Source organism: Eutrema salsugineum, unplaced genomic scaffold (assembly GCF_000478725.1).
Source record: "Eutrema salsugineum unplaced genomic scaffold, Eutsalg1_0 scaffold_1, whole genome shotgun sequence".
Classification (NCBI taxonomy): Eukaryota; Viridiplantae; Streptophyta; class Magnoliopsida; order Brassicales; family Brassicaceae; genus Eutrema; species Eutrema salsugineum.
In genome coordinates this window covers 13,452,710-13,477,163 of record NW_006256909.1, presented here as the reverse complement: position 1 = coordinate 13,477,163, position 24,454 = coordinate 13,452,710, and the positions used below count along the sequence as shown (strand labels likewise).

The following is a 24,454-nucleotide window of genomic DNA, read 5'->3' as shown; positions in this document are numbered from 1 at the left end:
AAATCTCATTGGAGTCTTGGAGACTTGAAGTATATGGTTCCTTCGTTAGTCACAAGAACACTTATCATCTTGAACTCCATCCACAATACTCTAGTAATGGTCATAGTTATTCCGTATTTGATACTATAACATGTATATTATCACGTGATAAGTTTCTTCCAAAACCATTCATTTTCAACAAAAAAATGAGTTATCTCCAATAAGAATTAAGTATTGAAGCATACACAAAAACCAACACAAACCCAGCCTTATGAACCAATACCAATTCATCCATGTAATAATGAGCATTGATGTAAACACTTTTGAGGGATGCAAATTAAGAGAACCCAGAACAAGGATGATTCATGCTCTTATAAGACCCTAATAAGATAGAAAACAAAGACATGTTATAAACTAAAATAGCTCATTGGCTTGATTATGCGCAAAATAACTAAAAGAGATGAATACGTAAATGAAGAACCAAGAGTTAGAATATCTTTATAGATATTTTACAAAATGAAGAAGGACAGTTACTTACTCTGTTGCAATCCTCAAAGGTGTTTAAATCAATGCTCATAAGAAGAAACCTTAGTTACATGAATTTTGTAAATAGTATCGAGTCATAAAGTTGGGTCCGTGTTGGGCTTTTATGTGTGTTTTAATATTAAGATGTACCATCCGCATATTTATTTTTATTTTTATTTTTGGTAAAACGCATATTTATTTTTGCCAATGTATAAGCAAAATTGTATATACCTTTGGCAAAGAATAACGTTTTCAGTGGGTGGTACTTCAAATCTGGAATTCAGTTTGTAAATATTTCAGCTCCATATTACCGTTCCAAAATAATTTGCACGTAGGAGATTTGGGCACGAAGACGTAAATGGGACACAGAAAAGATCAAAAGAACCATCATGGGTCTTGCCATAATGAAGTTAAGTAAATTCCAAACACGATACGAAATGAATGCGACCTCTCACGATAAAAACTATACCAGAAACAAAACTTACGAGTGAATATTATGTGAGCCATGCATTTGTTTTTAATACTGTCTGTGAGATAAAATCTTTGTTACGTGTTTTATTACCAAATCCCACTTGGCCTTCGCCAATCAGAAAACGACAAGGAAGATGTTTGTGTGTGATGCTGAATCAAACCAAGTCATCAATTCACTTGCACTTTTTCAACTAGACGTGGCTTCTTACAAATCCTCATCTCATTTTCCTCTCTCTCTCTCTTTTTTTTTTTTTTGTAAATTATTGCATACGTGTTTATTTGTATAACGTTCAACTCAAATCCATGTATGTTGACTGTTTCAGATTTTCTATGATTCATGTATAGAATTACTGATAATAAGGATGGAAAAAAATCTCCTAAGTCGGAAAACATCTCCACCTTATCCAAACTATCAAATTCGATAAAAAATTTGTCTAAGAATCTATATGTTTTTCTTTCCCTAAATGGTTTCATTCCTAATTAAATTTGATGTATATTAAAAATAAAATATTACTGCAAATTTTGGTTCATGGTAGGTTGTGTCAAGGATTAGGATATCATGTGCAAATTTTTGTAGTAAATGTATATTTGATGTGTTAGAATAATTATATACATTTTTAAAAAAGATAATTTGAAATAAAAGTAAAATTTTCCAATAATAATAAATAAATATCCCATAATTAATAAATAAAATCTAAATAGAAAAATAAAATTCAGAAAATAACTGGACCTATCATTCACCTTCACCCACCCTATAAATACAAAGATGATCTTGATCAGTTACACCACAAACCAGCTCCATCTCATTTCTCAACTCTTAGTGTTTTATTCAGCATTTCTCACACTCTCTTCTTCATCTTTGACGTGTAAAAAAACCTAATAAGAAATGGCAACGGCGTCGTTTAACTTGCAGTCAGTGTTCGCCGCTCCTTCCGGTCATGGATTGAGTTCCCGCAACATCAGAAACACAAACCAATTCTTCTTCAAGAGGAATCCTTCGGTGGGAGTCAGGTGCATGGCTCAGGTATATATCTCATCTCATCACTTTCCCTGCGTTTCTTGTTTGACTTTTAATCCTGACCGTTCGTTTCATTGACTATTTTCTTAAGAACGATCCTACCAAGGAAGACTCTTCTTTGCCTTCGACCTCGGCCACTCAACCGCAAACGCCGTTGTCTCCTCCACCAGTTAGCAAGCCTAAGGTACGTACTATCAAATCACTAATATCATAACCAAATACACTGTGGTTGAAGAAATTATCGTAGAGTTTGGGAATAGTTGTTTCTTATGCGAATTTCATTATGTAATTGATTACAAAATCTTTAGTATTATTTATAATTTGATTATGTAATTGTGAGCTGAATGGTTTGTAACTTATTCAGGTGAGTACGAAGTTTGGAGACTTATTAGCCTTTAGCGGTCCGGCGCCTGAGAGGATAAATGGAAGGCTAGCAATGGTGGGATTCGTGGCGGCGCTCGCGGTGGAGCTTTCAAAGGGAGAGAACGTTTTAGCTCAGATCTCTGACGGTGGCGTCGGATGGTTTCTAGGAACGACGGCGTTGCTGACGTTAGCATCGATGGTTCCGTTGTTCAAAGGTATAAGGGCAGAGTCAAAGTCCAAAGGCTTCATGACCTCAGACGCCGAGCTATGGAACGGTCGGTTCGCGATGCTTGGTCTCGTTGCATTGGCCTTCACTGAGTATGTTACGGGTGGGACACTCGTCTAAGTCGTGTTTTGTATTTTTCCAGTTTTGTCCTAAATATATAGTTATGTTTTAAGGGGATCAAGACTCTGGAGAATGATATAAAAACGCATAGTTTAATTTTGATGCCTTTTATAAAGTTGTGGAATTGTGGACATGATTCCAAATTCATTTATTGGTTCGATTATAACTAGAATTGGGACTGACGCAAAACTAGAAATTTGGCTATTATATTGGGCACTGCCCAAGGTTTTGAGTTATAAAGTTAAACATCATATTTAAGAATGGGCCAAGTTAAGAAGTTAAACATAACCAAGAACGTGTATTAGTTAGTATGTATCTCGTTCGAGTGAGTAGATGACTTTGTTTTGTGGGTCAAAGACATGCGTCGAGTTACAGTGTTTTACCATCTACAAAATCATTATGGTGCTCGCGCGGTATGGTATTTTCTTGGCCACTATAGACATTGTATATGGTAAGAATATTTGGCTTTTTATAGGCCTCGGGAATTAATTTAGGTATCGATCCAGTGGTTAAAAACTGCTGGTACGTCAAGAGATAATGATGGTTCTGTTGTAATAAGATCTACTGTTAAAAGATGTTAATTGGTATAATAAAGATTAAAGACGATAGTAGAACAAGATTAGAAAAAATTATAGACATAATTTAGAAGCACAATGTTACCAATAAAAACCTATATCTTTCAGTTTGAGATTATATTTGATATAGATAAAAGAAATGTGTATTTCACATGACAATTGAACATGGCAGAAAAAAAGGGATAAAATTCCCGTTTAGAATACACAGACTAAATGTTGCATAAACAATAAGAATATGAAAATCCTTAAAATACCACTAAAATAATTTCTCAAAATTGAATCAAACTTGGAACATAACTCAAGAAATATGGCTCAGACACCCAAGGAGTTGGTCGAATTGCAGAATCTCCAGAAAGATCCATTTGTCTGAATTTATCCTCTCCAACAATAAACATTCTGCTGGTGGTCCTGTAATCATCACCTTTGTCTCTATCACAACACACTGCTACTTTGTTCTCCTCATCCACCATGAAACTCATCGAATTCTTAAACATATTATAACCCAAATCCACTCTAAACAACTTTCTCCACGACATGTCGTTGGACATATCAAATATGATCTTTTTGGTTAACCATATCTCCATAGTTGATTCAAATTCACTCTGAACTAAGAAAGCAAGTTTCTCTTCCCTTACAGTAGACAGCACCATAGTATTGAAGTCACAAGCATCACAATTTAACGGCAGACACAAACGTTGAAATCTCTCTTCTGTAAAATCAAATTTTAGCAAAAAGATATCGCAACAAAACCCATGATATGCGTTTCTTGTATCTGAAGCAATCCAATATGTATTTCCCTTCAAAGATACGCCACGACGACGACGTAATGGTAAGCGCCAATCATCAGGATTGACATCATCAAAAATCCTCCATGAATTAGAGCTAAACTCATAGATTTGAAGCTCAGCAAAAAAGTTGTCAGCACAACAATCAAACGTCAAAATTTTGTAGCTGGCACTAGAAGATTTGTTGTTTTTGTATCCAAGAGAAAACCATTCGAATTTTCTGTTATCAGTTCTGAGGTCAATCGACCTTGTTTGCCCCGTACACGGGTTATAAACTCTGAGTTTTCTACCGTAATCCATTGTCCGCTCACGACATAGCAATAATCCGTTGCAGTGAGAGATTAGAGAGCTGCCAAGTAGGCCAAATTCACCTTTAACCTCTATAGATGGATCAATTTTGCTTCGAATTCCCCTGAGATCAAAAATAGCTGAATAAACTTTAAACGTAAACCTCATGAGAACAAGAAACTCCTTTGGTGCTCTTTCAAAGTGCTTCTTGGAGAATCTATGATCATTGAATAATGAGTTCCATTGTTTACAAGTACAACGTAATTTTTTCAGAGATGTAGCCGGAACCCTAGAGAGTATCTCCTCTACCAAATCTTCTGAAAGGATGGACATCATCGATCGTAGTTGATATTGTGGTAAGAAGAGCTGTAGGGTTTTCAACTTTTGACGTTTGCCAAATCTTTAATTATTTATAGACAAAGTCACAAATATTTATAATTATTATATTAATGAGTCCATCAAAGGCCAGCGAAAAAGAAATATAAGTTTTGATTGGTAACTTTGCGGAATGGCGGAATTGCGGAAAAAATCTTGTGGAATAGATTAAGCGACTTATAAGTCGCTTTTCTGCGGAATGATTTTTTCTTTGTATTTTTGTTAAGCAAATAAAAATACGCGGGTTTTTGTGTGTATTTTTTCATTACGCGGGTTTTTGTTGATTGACAAAAAACCTGCGGAATTGTGTTTAAAAACACAATTCCACCATTCCGCAGGTTACCAATCAGAGCCATATTGATTAGGAGAAACTAATCCCTAATCCTTTCACGAGCAAAGACGAGGTCAATGGATCAAATCGGTCAATCTTTGAAGGTATATGAATTTTACTGCGAAAGTTTTGGGTGGCGCAGCAGAATCAATAACACAACCAAGAGCGTGTAATTTAAGAATGGGCCGAGTGTCTCGTTAAATAAGTTAAACATTATGAGTGTCTTTTTTAAAAAAATTAAACACTTAAATATAACCAAGAATAGGATTCAGCAAAAAATCTGGATTCAGTACTTACTCGGTACCGACCCGAAAAAACTTGAAAATATCTGAACCAAAAGTATATAAATACCGATCGGATCTGATAATTTTTCATTTCAGATTTCGGGTATGACCCTGAACCGAGATCCGAACAAGTATCCAACATATCCGAAATATTTTTACCCCATTTACTCTTTTATAGGATTATCCTTGTTATTTTTTCATTTTTTCTCTATTATTGGCATAAATATTTTTTTAAAAAAAAACCCAAATTAGAAATCTCGAATCGCTAAATCAATAAAATATGTGAATTTGACAAAAGTGTTTTGATTGATAGTGGTTCTTTGAAATGAATATTTCGAATAATGTGGATACTTTTGGATACTTCGGATCAGGATCCGAACTATATTCAAAAATATTTGGATCTTAAATAAATTACCCAAATCGATCTGAATTTGAACTGAATCGATCCAAATTTTTTAAAAAATCCGATCAATTCCTAAATCCTTAAACCCGAAATATCCGAATCTGAAATTCCTACCGAACCCGATGCGAAGATCGGAATGCCCACCCGTCCAAGAGCATGTAATTTAATTAGTATCTCGTACGAGTGAATAGATTACTTGTTTTGTGGATCAAAAGGCATGCATTTATATTCGGCTGTCTTTTAGCACCTGCAAGTGTTAATAGTGAAACAATATGATCTCGATTCAAATAGAAAAAAATAATAATTTAACAATATATAAATTGGAGCATATATATTTTTATTTAAAACTAATTTAATAGGTCAAATATAAATATACATTTAATAAAAAAAACTGAACATGGACTAGCACTAATTTACGGCTTTGCAGTGAAGTTTTTCCATCGACGAAAATTATTATGGTATTCATCATGGTAATTTCTTGGCGAGACATTTTAAATGATACGTACCAATACTATACTTGGCTTTTTATTAGTCTAAAACTTTTGGAAACTAATTTAGGTATTGACTCAGTTGTTAGAAACGACGGTATCGATAAGAGGTGATGATTCTGTTCATATGTTCTAAGATCCAGTTGGTGAAAGATGTTAATTGGTACAATAAAGACCAGTAAAACTTAAATAGTAGATTATTGTTTAGGAGATTTTCGGTCCTCTGCGGGGCAATTCTTCCGCAAAACCAGAAAACATGTGAAGGTTCGGAAAACATGATAAATGTGTGTTTTCTGAAGGTTCTCTGACGCTCAAATCAGAATACAGTAAAAAAGATCACAAAGTGACTAATCAGAGAAAGGAAAGAATTCGGAAAACAGGAGAAGGAAAATTGGTCGAATGTTCCTTAGAAAGGTGGAATCGATTCGAACCTTTGAGAGGTGATGGACTTTTTGAGGTGAAAAGAGAAAAAACGAAAGAGTTTGTGTGTGGAAATGTTTCACGGTTAAGAAACTGCTGTGGAGAGGAATCGAGGAGTTGGTCGGAGTAATGACCGGAAAGTATAAGATGCTAGAGCTCAAAGATCATAAGTATCTAGAGAGATAATATGAGCCTTAAAATTATTGAAAAGAGTGATCCCTTTCTTTATTGGAAGGGAAAAAGTATTTATAGGATTTTATCTGATATGAGTTATTATACCGGGTCGATCTTTGGGTCGTGAGTCGGGCGGGTTGGTCCTCGACCCGTCTTGATTGGATCTGAATCTTGTGCTTGCGTAATGTCTCTGACGGTCTTACCAACTTTCCTTGACGTGTTATGCCTGCTGCAAGACCACTCATTGGCGTGTTTCTTTCATCCCCAGTGTACATGTCGGGTCGGAGGTTCAGATGCGGTATAGTCTATGTGAACCTCTGCTTTTCTTCTAGCTTCTGCGAAGGGTCATTATCACCTGACACGTGTAAGAACGATGCATTCAATCTCATAGGTTTGTAAGAACATGGGCAATTAAATAAGATTAAGACATAGTCCTATTTGAATGGAGGAAAATTTGAAAAGTGTTTCCCACTCGTAGGATTATTCATATTTGGCTTGGATCCCTCGATACTGGGATCGGGGTGTCAGGATTATCTCCATGGACGACTTCATTCTCAAGGTACCTGTACGTGTCATACTTTCTTATATCCCGACCATTCCGGATTACCAAGCTTAGGCATAGGATATATAGAATGTGACCTGTCCTCTTTCTGACCACTTAGTTTCCGACTTACTTGTTTTTAATAATGTGGTATATTCTGTTAGATACGATGAATTTGGAAACAAGTTGTTCATTGTGTCGGATCTCTCGAATCCAAATGAATTCAAAATCTGGTGCTATATATTTTATGTCATATTGAACTATAAGATTAATATGAATTAGGATTATATCTGTAAAAACATTATAAACACCACGTACATTATCTTTGTAGAAATTATCAAATTTATCCCAACAATTACAATTTTCAAAAAGTTATAAAATTATTTTAGTATCGTTGCCTATCAAAACCTTTATCTTGTACCGTTTTAGTTTATATTTGATTGATGTACAAAAGAAAAATTATATATTTGATATAAGACAAGATTTTATTACCAAAATCCACTTGGCTTCGCCAATAAGAAAACGACAAGGGAGATGTTTGTGTGTGTGTGATGATGAATTAAACCAAGTCATCGATTCACTTGCACTTTTCAACTAGACGTGGCTTCTTACAAATCCTCATCTCATTTTCCTCTCCCTCTCTCTCTCTCTCTCTCTCTCTCTCTCTCTCTCTCTCTCTCTCTCTCTCTCTCTCTCTCTCTCTCTCTCTCTCTCTCTCTCTCTCTTTTGTAAATTATTGCATACGTGTTTATTTGTATAACGTTCAACTCAAATTCGTGTATATTGCCTGTTTCACAGATTCTATGATTCATGTATAGAATAACTGTTAATAAGGATGGAAAAAATCTCCTAAGTAGGAAAACATCTCGACCTTATCCAAACTATCAAATTCGGTAAGAAAATTTGGCTTCGAATCTAATTATTTCATATGTTTTTCTTTCCCAAAATGTTTTCATTCCTAAATTTGTTATAAATTAAAACTTTATTACTGTAAATTTTGGTTCATGGACCATGGTAAACAGGTTGTGTCAAGTATCATGTGCAAATTAATGTAGTAACTACATATATAAATCTTAAAGTAAAATTTTCCAATAAAAAGAAATAAATATCCCATATTTATAATTAATAAATCTAAATAAATAAATAAAATGCAGAAAATAACTGGACCTAACATTCACCTTCACCCACTCTATAAATACAAAGATGATCTTGCTCAGTTACACTACAAACCAGATCCATCTCATTTCTCAACTCTTAGTGTTTATTCGAGAATTTCCTCTCTCTATCTATTTTTTTCTTCATCTTTGACGTCTAAGTAAACCTAATCAGAAATGGCAACGGCGTCGTTTAACATGCAGTCTGTGTTCGCCGCACCTTCCGGTGGACTGAGTTCCCGCAACATCAGAAACACAAACCAATTCTTCTTCAAGAGGAATCCTTCGGTGGGGGTCAGGTGCATGGCTCAGGTATATATCTCATCTCATCACTTTGCCAACGTTAATTGTTTGACTTTCAATTCTGACCGTTCGTTTCATTGACTCTTTCTTAAGAACGATCCTATCAAAGAAGACTCTTCTTTGCCTTCGACCTCGGCCACTCAACCGCAAGAGCCAGCTAGCAAGCCTAAGGTATGATCAAAGTCAACTAGTATCATTACCAATGGAGTTTAAGGATGGTTTTTTTTTTTGTTGTTTTTATTGCGATTTTCAGTCATCGTTAGCTATTGAGAATACTTTAAATGACAAGAATTACCAAATGCTCTACATGCTACAAAAGTTTGTGTGCTTTTCCGTGGCTAAATGGTTGTATAGCTACGGATTTAGAGCCACAACCACGAAAACATCCGTAGCTATACAGTTTTATTTTAGTAGTGTCAGAGCTTTTTTTTTTTTTTTTTTTTTTTAGTGTCAGAGATTAGTCTGGTTTTTCGGCTGAGATCCCAATCAAAATATACGTATATATATATATATATATATTATCATCATTAGTATTTGATTATGTAATTGTGAGCTGAATGGTTTGTCACTTATTCAGGTGAGTACAAAGTTTAGAGACTTATTAGCCTTTAGCGGTCCAGCGCCTGAGAGGATAAACGGGAGGCTAGCAATGGTGGGATTTGTGGCGGCGCTCGCGGTGGAGCTTTCAAAGGGAGAAAACGTTTTAGCTCAGATCTCCGACGGTGGCGCTGGATGGTTCTTAGGAACGACGGCGTTGCTGACGTTAGCATCGATGGTTCCGTTGTTCAAAGGTATAAGGGCAGAGTCAAAGTCCAAAGGCTTCATGACCTCAGACGCCGAGCTATGGAACGGTCGGTTCGCGATGCTTGGTCTCGTCGCATTGGCCTTCACTGAGTATGTTACGGGTGGGACACTCGTCTAAGTCCTGTTTTGTATTTTCTATGTTTTGTCCTAATGATTTCTTGTGTTTGGTTTCTACAATTTATGCTATATATTTTGGATCTCGTCTTTTTCATAATTTATCTCATGAAACTCCATTGGAATTCATTTCAAATGATTCAACCTACAAAGATTCAATTAGCTTTGAATGAAAGATGTAATAACACTAAACATAATTTAGAATCATTGTTGTCGGATTCAAATTCTATTAAAAAACTAAGATTGAATTACACCCTGTAACTGTGGCTATTAAAAAAATGATAATAATATAAAGACCAAATCTCGTTATATTCTTCTTTTGCTTCTTAGATTTGGACCAAACTTGGAACATAACTTAAGAAAAAAGGCTCAGGCAACCAACGAATTGGATGGGTTGCAGAGTCTCCAAGAAGATCAACTTGTCTGAATTTATCCTCTCCAACAATGTAAATTATGTTCCTGTAACCATCTTCATCTACTCTGCATTCTCTGTTACAACACACTGCTGCTTTATTCTCTTCATCCACCATGAAACTCGTGGAATTGTTAAACATATTGTTACAATCCAAATCCACTTTAAACAATTTTCTCCAAGACACGTCCTTTGGCTCATCAATCTTTTTGGTTAACCATATCTCCATCGTTGATTCACCAAATCTCTGAACTAACAAAGCAAATTTCTCTTCTCTTACAGTAGACAGCACCACAGTTTCCAAGACATCAGCATTACAATTTAACGGCAGACACAAACGTTGAAATCTCTCTTCTGTAAAATCAAATTTTAGCAAAAAGATATCTCGACAAAAGCCATGATATGTGTTTCTTGTATCTGAAGCAATCCAATATGTATTTCCCTTCAAAGATACGCCACGATGACCACATGCTAAGCGCCAATCATCATGATTGACAACATCATGAACCCTCCATGAATTAGAGCTAAACTCATAGATTTGAAACTCAAGAACAAAGTTGTCAGCACGACAATCAAACGACAAAATTTTGTAGCTGGCACTAGATGATTTGTTGTTTTGGTATCCAAAAAAAAACCATTTGAATTGTCTGTTATCAGTTCCGAGGTCGATTGACCTGTTTTGCCCCGTACACGGGTTATAAACCTTGAGTCTTCTACCGTATTCCATTGTCCCCTCGCGGCATAGCAATAATCCGTTGCAGTGAGATATTAGATAGGGGCCAAGTAGGCCAAATTCACCTTTAACCTCTATAGATGGATCAAAGTTGTTCTGAATTCCCCTAAGATCGATACTAGCTAAATAAACTTCAAACCTCACCCACATGAGAACAAGAAACTCCTTTGGTGCCTTTTGAAAGTGTTTCTTGGTGAATCTATGATCATTGAATAATGCATTCAATCGTTGACAAGTAGGTCGTAATCGTTTTAGAGATGAAGCCGGAACCCTTGAGAGTATCTCCTCTACCAAATCTTCAAAAAGAATGGACATCATCGGTTCGTTGTTGATCTTTGTGGTAAGATGAGCTAGTTTAGGGTTTTCGATTTTTTGGACTAATAAAAACTTGATCAAGAACAAAAACATATCTGGATTCTTCTCCAAATATTACAGAAGATATATATATATAGGCATAAAAGATGGTAATCAAGCCATGAAACAATACAACACAACCATAATACTAAATCCACACGATTCAAAGTGTTTTCTGTTTTGGTGGACGACCTAATAAACCATAAAGACAACATCTAAGCATATATATATTCAACATCAGAAAGAAATATCTCTTTATTGTATGCTTAGTTTATAGAAACCTCCTGAGAGTCCTCTAAGCTGATGCGTAAATTTGACTTTTTTATAAAAACATGATTTTGTAAGATTGATGGCAGTGATGACTTCTCTTTGGATTAGTCGTTCAATATCAGGAAGAGATGATGCTGTTCCAAACCGAGGTAGTTCAAGGCCAAAGTTTGAAATCCTTCATAACAAGCTTGAGTGGAGCAGGATCTATCAAATCCTTGTTGTTTGTTGTATTCTATCTTCACTACAAGATGACCATATCCCGCTGATACAATTGAGGACATCAGCCAGAGACAATGCACCCTGGTTTCACCATTTCAGCAATTATTTCAAAGAGAACATAAAACAGAATCCATACAAGTTAAAAAAGCAGTTGCAATTGTGTCTTTTTTTATCTTCTCAATTTCTATCCAAAACTCATGTGCAATTTTAGTGTGATAATTGACTTTTTTCATGTGTACTGCTTCTCAATAAATTTTAGTATAGTTTTAATTTCATCATGAATACTAAAAGTAATGGTCAGAGAAGAACTTGTAGACAACAAAAAAATGGATTATCATGATTCTCTGCTTAATTATCACGATTATGTGATTATCAATGAAAATTTTAAAGGCACTGCGACTCCAACTGATGATTATGTTGATGAGGCTTTGAAATTGCAGCGACACCTCTCTCCCACTTTGATTCGTGTAAATTGACAATTTTTGCAGTTCCAGGATAACCAATACGAGTTTGACTAACATGACAACTTTGATGAGATGGAGATCAAGGATCTGTTGCTGTCCCAATATGATTTGGTAAGAAATTGCAATTTTCTCAAAATTGAACTTAATTAATGTAAACAGATATTTTCTTATGAAAAAAAATTGACAATTCACCTACATCTAGTGTAATGACTAAAAATGCAATTTCAAAGCTGGTATAATCCAGATCAATGGAGGTGATAATCCAGAGGTGATAAAACTTTATTTTTGTGTCTCCTTAAGCAACCAAGATTCAGAATTTTAGTTTTCATGACAGATCATAAGCCATAAAGGCAAAATTAAAAACTTAAAATATCAAAAGTTTTAAGTAATAACTAAGCATATAAGATTGGTTTCCTTTGAATTATTTGTGTCAAGCCACAAAGCCTATAAGATTGGCTTCCTTTGAATATTTGTGTCAACCACAAAGCATTATGTGAATTAATGATAATGTGCGGGTTGTTAATCTGAATAGGTGTGATTGTGAACCACAAGCAGATTGCGTTGACCATTGATTCCCATTTAAGTAATTTTTGTCTCTTCGTAAAACGGATAATTACATAGAAATGGTAAACACAGACTTAACAGAGAGTGTAATTTAAGCTTACAACACAAGCACACCAAAGCCAGCATTCTCCACAGGCAATGCATACATATCTATGAGATTTGAGAGGAAACTCTCTTTATTGTAGTGAGACAGAGCTCTCTAAGCAGAGGCGTTGATGGCTTTCTTCACGAAGTTATCAACATATTCTTTCCTGTACCAAGAGTACAAAAAACACAAGTTTCCTGCTTGATTATATCCAAATGTTTGCATAACAGAACAAAACACAAAGGAATGATTTTGATGAGCTCTAGAGATAGAGACAAAAGCAGAGGGCAAAACAGGACATTGTGTACCTTGCAGGAAGATGGTCGTGTGGTCGATTGTATGGTGTCCACACCGGTTCACCCACGAAAAGCCGCATTGCCTGTTTAAACCAGAATAATTTTCAACTTTCTAAGCACGCAAAAACACACAACATAAGTGACTAAGAAGTAGCTAACATTGGACCTTGATATAGTTGTCTGAGTCCACGGTGAAGCGATGATAAATTCCAGCAGGCAAGACTATCATACCACCTTTCTTTACCCATACTCTAATCCAAGCTTCATTGCGATCCCTCACATCAAAGTAACCTTTTTTTTCCAAGGAATTAAAACATTTGAGGACTACATCGATTTTTTGTTTTCAAGTAAAGCAGCCAATAAAAAGTATACATACCACTTCCTGCAACACAGTAACGGATCTCTTCGTCAGTGTGCAGATGTTCTTCGAAAAAGCTCTTTACTTTCTCTTCATAGTTTTGGAGCTTCTCAGGGCAAACCTCACAAAAGTCCTGAATTCAAACACTTTTCTATCGTCAAACCAAGACTCGAGCACACATATACAAATAAAAATGGTTGGGAATCAAGTAATTAACATACAAAATATCAGGTCAACAAGTTTAACAGAGAAAGAAAGGGACTTGATAGTCAATGACAGACTCTAAACTCCCAACCAAACCACCACCTAAACAATCTCCCAAGAAATCCTCATTACTTGCTCTCTAACCAACACAACGTTTAAATCTGCTACATTCGATCCTTCGCTACTTATAGATAAGGCTTGAGCAGCTAAACTGCTTCAAGTAGACGCACTGTCTTGTCAAAACATATCGAAACTAAAGATCTAGCAATCAAGTCTAAGGGATAACAAACAAAAATCATCAGATAAAAGGTCAAAACACAAACCATGTAGGAATAACCACGAGATTCGCGGATCTTTTTCAACTCCTCATCGGTTTCATAGTTATCAGCATCAAGTCTCCAGCTCAGGACTCCAAGCTCTGCACCAGAAACATTACATGTGAAAAACAAAAGACAATAACAGAGAAGCAGAGAGTTCATTGAAGACACACACACCTGCAAGTTTGTCCAAAGAGATAAACTCCTTAGGATTCTTGTGGTGAGGAAGCCTCTGATCCTCTTCGTTATCATCCATGTACCAAGCCTGGATTACTTCTTCTCTTACATCCTAAAGCAAAAACACACACAGACACAACATGTGAAACAAGGAGACATCAATAATTGATTACAGGGAAAAAAACATCAAAGTTGGAATAGATGCTGTGATGAAATGATCGATTGAGAAAAAAACCAAATTTTGAGTTTAATTAGCTATAAAAATTATTAGAAAAAATGTTCTGAAGCAATCAAATGTTCAAGTAATCTAGGAATAGGAATTAAGCTGCTTGCAAGACGAGAAAATAGAAGAAGTGGTGATCGAAAAATCATTGATACGAAAGAGATTTTTCCGATTAAAGCATAAGCAAAATGAGAATCAGAAGCAGAGAGATTACCTTGACCACCTCACCCATTTTTGTTCGCTGTGTCGTCTTTTGTTCGTTATGCCCTTATTCCTCTTCGTCTTCAAAACCACGCGATTAATGGGATTCTCCGTTTTAAAGAAGAAGGCCAAAAACACAAATATTTATCATTTTCTTCTTTCGGGACAAAAAGTTAAAAGACGAAACTACCCCCATGATCCGGCGGCGGGCGGCGAGGATAATGCCGCCTCCACAGATATCCGTTTCCGACTATAATTACACAGAGAAGGGAAAAGGTTGCTAAAAACCAAACCAGTAAACCGGAAAACAACCGAAATTTTTGGTATTCTAGTTCCAAGTCGGTTATCAATTAAATTTGGTTAGACGGTTATTTGGTTCGAAATTTTATATTTATAATTGTAAAACTCGGTATAATTGGTATGTGTGGGAAAACTAGGGAACAAAAAGGAACAAAAACCGAACCAAACCTAACTGAAACCACATGGATTTTAGTCGATTGGTTCACAACCCATAGCCAAACCAAATCCACAACCAAAGTCTTCGGTTCAGTTCAGTTCAGAAAACTTGGTTTGGTTCAAATCAACAGACCTAGTTTGCTGTAATGTGTCGATGGTCCGGATTTAAACCCATCATGAATTGCGCCTAAAAAAAAGTTTGGTGTCAAAGCTGATTCGAAAGAAGAAGACTGTTGAGCGATAAGGTCTCTCAATTCTCATTCATATAAAACAGCATTTACATAATCATAAAAACCAGTAAATGAAAAATCTCTGGTCACTATATCTTCCCCCCAAAAAAAGAATAAGAAACAAGAAGTTACCACTAAACAAGAAGCTACTTCAAAACTAATAATAGACCAAAAATATGAAAGACCGATCTACAAGACATCTCCAGCTCAATCTTCAGCAATGGTAGAGGAAAATTCTTTGTACATTGCCAATTTGTTAACAGGAAATGAACTTCATTTTCATCTCTTGAGCTTCAGAGATCATCTCTTGAGCTTCAGAGATCATCTCCATGTTTTCACGTTAAATGTCTGGAAACCAACCAATGAAAGAAAAGAAAAGACTTGTTTCTGGATCAAAAGAAAAGACTGAATCATCAAAACATTCTCTAATGCCCACTTTATAATAAACGACTCCCAAAATAATAGGGAATCCAAAATCTTAGCAAGAAATAAATAACGGAAATAAAAAGGAAAGTCGAACATGAAAAATCTAAAGAAAAAAAAAAAAAGGCTGTGAAAATTAGAGAGATCGATGAGCTGCATCATCATCATGGACTATCTTCGTCTTCTTCAAGAACCGGAACCAGACTTGGAACATAGACATAGCAAATGTTAAGAAAAGCATAACTCTTACTATGTCCGAATCCTGCGACAACGTGTTTTTTAATGTCACCGTCACCCATTTCGTAGACGTCGACATCAATATAATAAGGCGTCGTGGCATCATATTTCCCGCAACAAACCATGGTATTACTGGTCTTGTGGTTGATGAAATATTCCGGGAAACCGCAATAACTTGGACATATCGGGTGGTCAGGACGAGTAATATGAAAATACTTGCTCCACGAAACAACGTCCCCATCATAAGTCACCTTGTTTGTAACCCACACCTCAATCTTCTCACGTTCATGTAGACGTAATAAAGAAAGCCTATCTCCTCCCAAACCTGATATGACTAATGTACTATCACTACTCACACCTAAACAATCAGTTTCAAAGGGAACAACACCGCCTATGTCTTTAAATGTCTCTCTAGAGAAATCAAAACTTTGGATGAAGATTCCCGTTTTATCATCGGAGTTACCCTTCTTCTTTTTCCTTCGAGCAATCCAGTACATGTTTCCATTCATAGACAAAGCTTGATGCTGTGGAAACCAAAGATCTACACACGAATCGAGAGCAGCATCAGCACTTCTCCAGAGCTTAGACTTGAACTCATATATCTCAATATGTGATTTGTCCAAAAACCTCAAGATCTTGTACTTGTCACGAGATACTTTGTCGTATCCAAAACCGTAGACATCATCCCTTTTATAAAAATTCGAGGGTTTGATCCATTTGACTGGTCTCAAAAACGGATTCCAAACTGCGAGCTTTCTTGATGTATAATCAGTCCCACTACTTTCCCAAAACTTACATAGAAATAACCCGTCGCAGTGAATCATTGCACGAATTTTAGTTGGGCCTTGTAGAGATGAGAGAGCTTTGGTCTCAGGATTGAAGACTTTAACCAAGTTATTATGAAAATCGACTTGTATGAATCGTTTGTGGGAGAGATCAAAGTGTTTGTAGATGAATCTTTTGTCCTTAATAAGAGCGTACCACTGTTTGCATGTCGATTTGAAACGTGCCAAAGATTCGATTGGAGTCTAGTATCTCTTCAACTAACTCAAGAGGTAGCGACGGCGAAAGCTGTGACGACTTTGACGAATCCATGGAAATTTCAGAAAATTAGGTCACCGAGAGAAAAAAAGAAAATCCCTTTTCGAGTTACACGGACGAGAACAAGGTGTTGATAACCTTTTTTTTTTTTAATATAAATTAGATTTTGGGTCTAGCTAGGTATTTTGTTGATAAAAATTATATACAATTAATTATATTTATTAAAATATATATTATATCTATTAGTGTTTTAATAATATATTAAAATATTATAGTGTTGATCTAATAATTTTTATGTAAATTGTCATTTTTTTAACGGTTTTGTTTTGAATCTATATACAATATATCATATTTCAAAAATGTATTATTTGGTCAAACACTTATAAGTTAATATACCTAAACCAACTAAATTTTTTACAAATTTCTAAAATTTTTACAAATTAATCAAATGTTACATAATTTTTTAAATCAAGAAAATAATTTTTTTTAATATTATACATTCACTTCTTTAAATCAAGAAAATAATTTTTTTTAATTATTTTCACTTTTTTTTAATTATATATATGTTCTTTAAAAATATATAAAAAAAATAAAATTGAATCTTTTTTCTTCTCTTGTTTAACAAATACAAATTTTTATTTTGATATATTAATTTAAAAACAAACTAATAAATAAAATATTTGCTTTGAGATTAATAACAACTTTAAATTGAAACCAAAACAATAGTTGAATATGAAATGAATAAAATCAAACAAAAATTGTGAATAAATATATTTTTGTCAATTTGTAGTGTAAACTTTTAAATAATTTTTCAATGATTATACGTTATCTCTTCTAATAAGAATGAAATTGTTTTTTCATCTTCTTCATTTTTATTCTTGTTATATCTGTTTTTTCAAGGAATCTATCATATTTATTTATTTTAATAATTTTTCTATGATTATATTCAGTTTCATCATATTCATTCTCACTAAGTAGACAAAACCAATACAATTTAATACATATAAATTTAGAAAATGAAATAACAAATTGAACAACTCAAAACTAAAAACTTCTACATTAATCTATTGAATTCCAAATTGAATATATAAAATGTAAATTTTTTTTATCATTTTTGCATAATATATTACATGAGAAAAAATATTACATATTTTTGCATAATATATTACATATTTCGATGATATGTTTTGCATATGTAAAAAAATTAGATGAATATAAATCATAAATATTAGTTATTTAAAATTTTACATGAAAAACTTTTAAATCAAATAACTTAAACTTGTATAAGTAGCATATATTTTTTATAGACAATAAATTATATTTGTGATTTAAACAATGATGATATAGATTTTAATATCATGTTGGTTTTTTTTTGTTAATAGAGATTTCTTTATTTTTAATATATTTTTTAATCATAATATTAGAATTATGAAACTTTTTTTTTTAATTTATAATTTTGATATATACGAATAAAAATAAATTTTTAAATGCTGATGTGGATGCCTTGAAAATAATATAGCTTTAACTATCATTAATAATAGAATAATTTTGATTAACACTTTTTCTTATATTATTTTGTATTAACAATGTAATTTTATAATTTATAAAAAAAAAATTAGTGATTGATGTGGAATAATAAAATTGACCTTTTAAATCTTATGTGGATGTCTTTAGAGGCAGATAATTTCAATTTTTACTTTTCTGTAAATAGATTTGTTTGTTAACAATATAATTTTAAAATTTAGAAATTTTTTTAATTTTAAATATTGATGTGGACCAATAGAATTAAACTTTTAAATTATATATGAGCATTCTTAGAGGCATATAACTTTAACTTTTATTAATAATAGATTTAGAAATCAAAACTGAAAAATCTCACACGAGGCCCGTCGCGGTAAGTGATTTTAGCCTCTCCTCTTTATTTTGAGGCTTACTGAATGTATTTGGATGCTGCTTTGGTCAGCTAATTATGACTTTTGTGGTTAAGGTTGGGTTGTTAAAATCCATTCATATGCTATGTTATTTCAAAAATTTTCCTCAGGTACCTCAGTCTCCTCCGCTATGTTCTTTTCTCTATTTTCAGTTCTTGGTTTTTCAAAAGGGTTGAGTATCAATCATTTGACATGTTTCTCGGATTGCTTGAAATTTATCATTCTTCTCAAATTTGGTGGCCAAAATTTGAAGATTTTACGGTTTTTTTTTTCAATATTAAAGCGGCTTGTAGTGCCTTTGTTTATATCTCTTTTCATTATATTCTTTATAATTTAAACATATAGTTTAGTCAAATTTGTTCTTGTAGTGGTTTTGTTTATATTTTATTTTATTATATTCTTTGTAATCTTATACTAATAAAAGTTGAAGCTATAAAAAACTTAAAAATTATTATAATTATGTGACAAAAAAATTGGATGCTAATGTAAGAGTCTCTAAATATGTGTGTATATATATCTAATTTAAATTATTATTTTTTTAGTTTTTTATTATTAATAAGAATTTTATATATAATTTCTTTACTTTTAATAATTTTTTTTAAAAATAATAGAATTTATAAATTTTTCAATTTTTAATGTTGAGGTGGACCAATAAAAATTTATACAGACATTTTTCAATTTTTAATGTTGAAGTGGACCAATAAATTTTTTTTTTTATTGGACCAATAAACTTTGTTAATTTCTTTTTTCAGTAATAATATTATAATTTAGAAATTTTCCTTAATTTTGAATGTTGATGTGGACCAATAAAATTGATTTTTTAAAATCTTATGTGGACACCTTCTTAATTTTCTTTTTTCAGCAATAATACTACGATTTGTAAATTTTCCTTAATTTTGAATGTTGATGTGGACCAATAAAATTAATTTTTTAAATCCTATGTGGACACCCTTAGAAGCTTATAGCTTCAACTTTTATTAGTATATAAGATTAGGTCTTGAGCCTCTGCGAAATCGCGGGGAAGTCTATCTATCTATATACTTATTTGTCGCGCTCACAGCAAATTTCACAGTTTTTTTTTTTTGCATATGTGTCAGCTCCGAAATGAGTTTCGACCGTAAAAAGATCGTTTGGCCCTATTTTCTAATTATGTATCATTTTTTGATTGGTTCTTATCTAATGACGTATAAAAAAAAACTTAAAACAAATCGGTCTAAATTATTATAGTTTAATGTTTAATTTCTTACTCAATCAAACCGTTTTTAAAATTAGATAAAACCGAAATCTAGGAGAAAAAATAAAAATATTTTTATAAAAAAATATAAATTTACCATTTATAATGTCTTCGAAATAAACAAAAATATTTTTATAAAAAACTAGAAATTTACTATTTCTAATTTCTTCAAAATAAACAAAAAAAACTATAAATTTACCATTTCTAATGTCGTCGAAATAAACAAAAAATCTAACTAAAATGTTAACTAAAATCTAACAAAATTTAGGCTAGAATATTGTTAATTATTATAGTGTTTACGATTTCTTATGTTTATAAGGTTTTTGATTTCTTATAGTTTAGTATTAATATCAGCCACTAAAAAAACATTTTAAAAAAAACCACAAAAACGTTTTTTTTTTTTAAAACAAATATGGAAACTATATCTCTTAGTGATTACCATTTTTTATATTTCCAAAATTTACAAAAAAATCTAACAAAAATGTTAAAAGAAACAAAAATAGAATATATTTAAAAATTAATGAAATATAGTATGAAAACAAAAAAAAACAAAATTTAACCCAAAAAATTAACAAAAAAGTTAAAAAAAAAAGTTTATATGGTTTTCAATTTCTTATAATTTAGTATAAATAACCACTTTTCTCTAATTTTTTCACAACTTTCATAATTGTCTAACATCTTCCTTCTTCTTCATTCTAACTAAAAAATTATGGAATCATCAGGTAAACATATACTAATGTTTTTCTAAATAAGTATTCAATAAAAAATAACTTAAATCATATTAGTCTGAATTATATGGCTTAATAATTTACTTTATTGTCAATACTGTTTTTTATATTTAATAAAATTGATATTTAGTCGAATCTAACAAAAAAGTAAAAATCAAATAATAGAATATCTAACAAAATGATGATAGTTGTGATGTTTAAAATATATAAAACAGTGATCAAAATCGAATAAGTCCGTACGGTACTTAAAAACTATGTCTAAAATGCATAGAATAATGTCAAAAGATCTCAAAACTATATAAACTAAATTATTGGATACTAATATGTTTTTATTTACTCTCTTTTATATTGTTTTCACGATAATGTTTTCAAACATTAACATGCATAATAATCTAACAAATAAATATATTAAAAATAGAGAATAAAAAACAAATGAATCTAAACTACTATTAGATTTTCAAACAATCAAATGGAAAATTATATCAGTCCGCGCAAGGCGCGGCAAAGTTAACTAGTTCAAATCTTATAGTACTTACCTTTTGAGCTGAATTTCCCTTTTCTTAATGTTGTCGGCATAAAAAGTAAAGTATTGAAAAGGAAATACTTGAACAATAAGTAAAAAGAGGGAAATAGGGATTTCCATTTTTTTTTTCTCTCCTAAAGTAACCTTTAGTTTTCATGATACATCAACTATTATTATTTTTCCTTTATGAATATACTCCTTTCGTAAAGAGAGAGTAATAGAGAGAGACAGAGAGAGTAAATTACAACACAAGTATACCAAAGACTTGAGAGGAGAGGAAATCTCTCATTGTTGTAGATCCTGATTTCAGGAAGCAAGAGAGAGCGCTTCTCTCTAATTAAGCAGATGTATTGATGGCTTTGTTAACGAAGTTATCGACGTGTTCTTTCCTATAACAAAAACACCCAAGTTTCCTGCTTGATTATATCTTAATGTTTGCATGACAGAACAAAACACAAAGTTAGGTTTCGGGTTCTTGGAGACTTGGAAGCTTATTGCGTTGTTAGAGTTCATAGGCTCCCTAGGCAAACTCCACTGCAAAAAAAAATTCAAGCTAAGCTTATCAGCATCTTTTCCAAACCTAGAGAAAAACGAAAAGGGACTGTACCATCATCGTAAAGATGTCTTTAACCAGATACCATATGTTTCTGAAGACTTTGTTGAGATGTAGTATTTAGGCTGTAACTGGTTCCCTTTTTTCCTGAAAAATTAGAAAGAGCAGTCTTAAATATTACAGGTAAAAAAAAAATTGGAACTATCATCTTGCAACATATCAATCATAATCAAAATCCAAGCACAGTTAATATGTACAAGAAGAAGATCAGAGTGTTAATTTCCAATCCTCAAGAGACTGACAACATCACTCTCAAAACAATTTCAAAACTAAGAACTCAACATAAAAACTCCTCCACACTAACTACAAACTCGTGAATAACTCTAAAATTGATCTCCCGAGATTTGAGATAGGATAAACGAAGCAAGAATGCATACCTATCTATCGTTTCCACCCAAACCCTTAACTCAATCAAGTCCACTATCTCTTCGAATTTAAACCAAAGATCTTTCGTTTTGGACCAAAAACGTTAACCAAAACAAGGTCAAAAAGAACATCTTATTATGCGCTAAAGGCCCACATTCACCCCGAGACCTAAGACTAAAGACCCACATTCATCCGTAGACCTGAGACCCGAGCCCAAGCCCGGCTCAGCTCGGCAGCGGCGCACCGGAGCCTCCTTCCTTTTCTATCACACATTCTTTGAATAAAGACATATCTTAGTTCATACATGTATATTACTCCAAAGTTTTCCAAATTTTAGATATGGGACAATGCCATTTCCCACTTACTCTATAACCAATATTTTTATGTGACCCGGTACTTTTCACACACTCAAGATTTTAATGAGCCACTTGAACCTTATTTTAAATTTTAGTCCAACAGAAACTTGACAATCAAATATCTTATATCATGTAAAGTATTTCTTCTACTAACTCAAAAGGTAGCGACGACGACGAACGCTTTGACGAAGCCATGATGATAATTTTCAGAAAACTAGGTCACCGAGAGAACAAACAAAAGATCCCTTTTGAGTTATATATTAACGAGAACAAAGTTTCTCAATTAGAAAAGGTCTAGTGACCTTATTAAAACGGCTACAATACAATCGCCACAATTTTTTTTTGGTAACAAAACGCCACAAGTCTTGTGACGAATTTATTTAGTACCATTTTGTTATAAATTCTGACAATACATAAAAGTTAGAAAATCGTCACAATTAGCGACTAAAATTTTGCATCAGAATTGTAGTAATTTATGACCATCATATTGTCTCAAAATCGTCACAACCAGTGACTAAAGAGGTGTTATTGGAGAGTTGATTTATAAAGAGTTTTAGAGTTTAAGATTCTATAGTTATTGGTTTGTGGATTTTTACATTCTTAATAGATTCATCTATTATTCATTTAAAGATTATAAAAATCAGTTGTTATTGATATGATGATTTTTATAATCTAATCAAAATCCATTGTTATTCAAAAAGTTTGCATTTTAATGATTCTATGATTCTGTTATAATCTAGTGTTATTGGCATAATGATTCTTTGTAATTTAATTCATAAATCATGATTTTCAAAATACTACCTATATCCCTTGGATTCTCAAAATCTGTCATATTAAAAAATTCTTAATAGATTGTTTAAATCCATAAAACTCTCTCTAAATTTTACAAATCCAACAAAACTCTTAAAAATTTGACAAATCTCATGATTTTTAAAATCAACTAAAATCTTCATAAATCCAACTCCCAATAACCCCCCTTAAATATAGTCTCATAATCGTCACCAGTAGTAACCAATTATATGTCACATATTCGTTATAGTTTCCGACTAAAAATAGTCTTAAAAACATCATGTTTTGTGACTGTTATAACATTTCAACTTTGTCACTAAATAGGTGAATACCTGCACAAAACGTGCGGGTTTTTTCAACTAATTCAAATTTATATTTTTGTAAAAGTAAATATAATCATCATTTGTTAGTATGTTATTATAAACAATTTAAAAAAAATAATTTAAAATACATATTGAATATTATTAAGTAATCTAGAATTATATAAAATAAATAAATATCCATCAATATTTTTAATTAATTATAACATAAATTCTTGATTAACATATACATAAATATTATTTAAGAGTCAATTAATTAAAAAAACTTTTCATTTTTTTGAATGGTTTAAAACTTACACTACAACAATTAAGGTGTGTAGTATTATTTATTATATTTTTTTATATCATTTTTTGAATGATACAAATTTGTTTGGCTCTAATGTTTTGCATCACTTTTATCAATTGATGTAAATATTTTCATCATTTGTAGTAATTGATGTTAATATGTATTACTTGTAATAAATGATGTTAACATTTGGTTCAAGTAAAATAAATAATATTATAATTTATTTCTTTATGATAAATGATTGTAAATAATTATCAGTAATTTTAATTAATATAATAATTATATCAGTTACAAATAAGTGTT

At 32.4% G+C, this 24,454-nt stretch overlaps 6 protein-coding genes across 6 annotated transcripts; 2 read left to right on the top strand and 4 right to left on the bottom strand.

The window, feature by feature from the left end:
• The first annotated feature begins 1,757 nt into the window (after positions 1-1,757).
• Positions 1,758-2,835, top strand: LOC18028754 (early light-induced protein 2, chloroplastic). Its single transcript, XM_006414601.2, has 3 exons — positions 1,758-1,999; positions 2,085-2,177; positions 2,358-2,835. Exons 1-3 carry the CDS (start codon positions 1,862-1,864, stop codon positions 2,700-2,702), a joined length of 576 nt encoding a protein of 191 aa, XP_006414664.1. The 5' UTR covers positions 1,758-1,861; the 3' UTR covers positions 2,703-2,835.
• A 711-nt stretch (positions 2,836-3,546) lies between these two features.
• On the bottom strand, positions 3,547-4,686 carry LOC18028753 (putative F-box/kelch-repeat protein At1g62270). The gene has a single exon (XM_006414600.1). It carries the CDS (start codon positions 4,684-4,686, stop codon positions 3,547-3,549), a length of 1,140 nt encoding a protein of 379 aa, XP_006414663.1.
• Positions 4,687-8,587: 3,901 nt separating this feature from the next.
• LOC18028752 (early light-induced protein 2, chloroplastic) lies at positions 8,588-9,885 on the top strand. The gene is made up of 3 exons (XM_006414599.2): positions 8,588-8,832; positions 8,917-8,994; positions 9,401-9,885. Exons 1-3 carry the CDS (start codon positions 8,698-8,700, stop codon positions 9,743-9,745), a joined length of 558 nt encoding a protein of 185 aa, XP_006414662.1. The 5' UTR covers positions 8,588-8,697; the 3' UTR covers positions 9,746-9,885.
• Positions 9,886-10,067: 182 nt separating this feature from the next.
• LOC18028751 (putative F-box/kelch-repeat protein At1g62270) lies at positions 10,068-11,204 on the bottom strand. The gene has a single exon (XM_006414598.2). It carries the CDS (start codon positions 11,202-11,204, stop codon positions 10,068-10,070), a length of 1,137 nt encoding a protein of 378 aa, XP_006414661.2.
• Positions 11,205-12,726: 1,522 nt separating this feature from the next.
• Positions 12,727-14,826, bottom strand: LOC18028750 (1,2-dihydroxy-3-keto-5-methylthiopentene dioxygenase 3). Its single transcript, XM_006414597.2, has 7 exons — positions 14,632-14,826; positions 14,195-14,306; positions 14,024-14,118; positions 13,515-13,629; positions 13,305-13,429; positions 13,151-13,221; positions 12,727-13,008 (listed from the first exon to the last, which is right to left on the bottom strand). Exons 1-7 carry the CDS (start codon positions 14,647-14,649, stop codon positions 12,957-12,959), a joined length of 588 nt encoding a protein of 195 aa, XP_006414660.1. The 5' UTR covers positions 14,650-14,826; the 3' UTR covers positions 12,727-12,956.
• Positions 14,827-15,891: 1,065 nt separating this feature from the next.
• Positions 15,892-22,951, bottom strand: LOC18028749 (putative F-box protein At3g22650). The gene is made up of 2 exons (XM_006414596.2): positions 22,884-22,951; positions 15,892-16,990 (listed from the first exon to the last, which is right to left on the bottom strand). The coding sequence occupies exons 1-2, from the start codon at positions 22,949-22,951 to the stop codon at positions 15,892-15,894; spliced, it is 1,167 nt and encodes a 388-aa protein (XP_006414659.2).
• Positions 22,952-24,454: the final 1,503 nt, after the last annotated feature.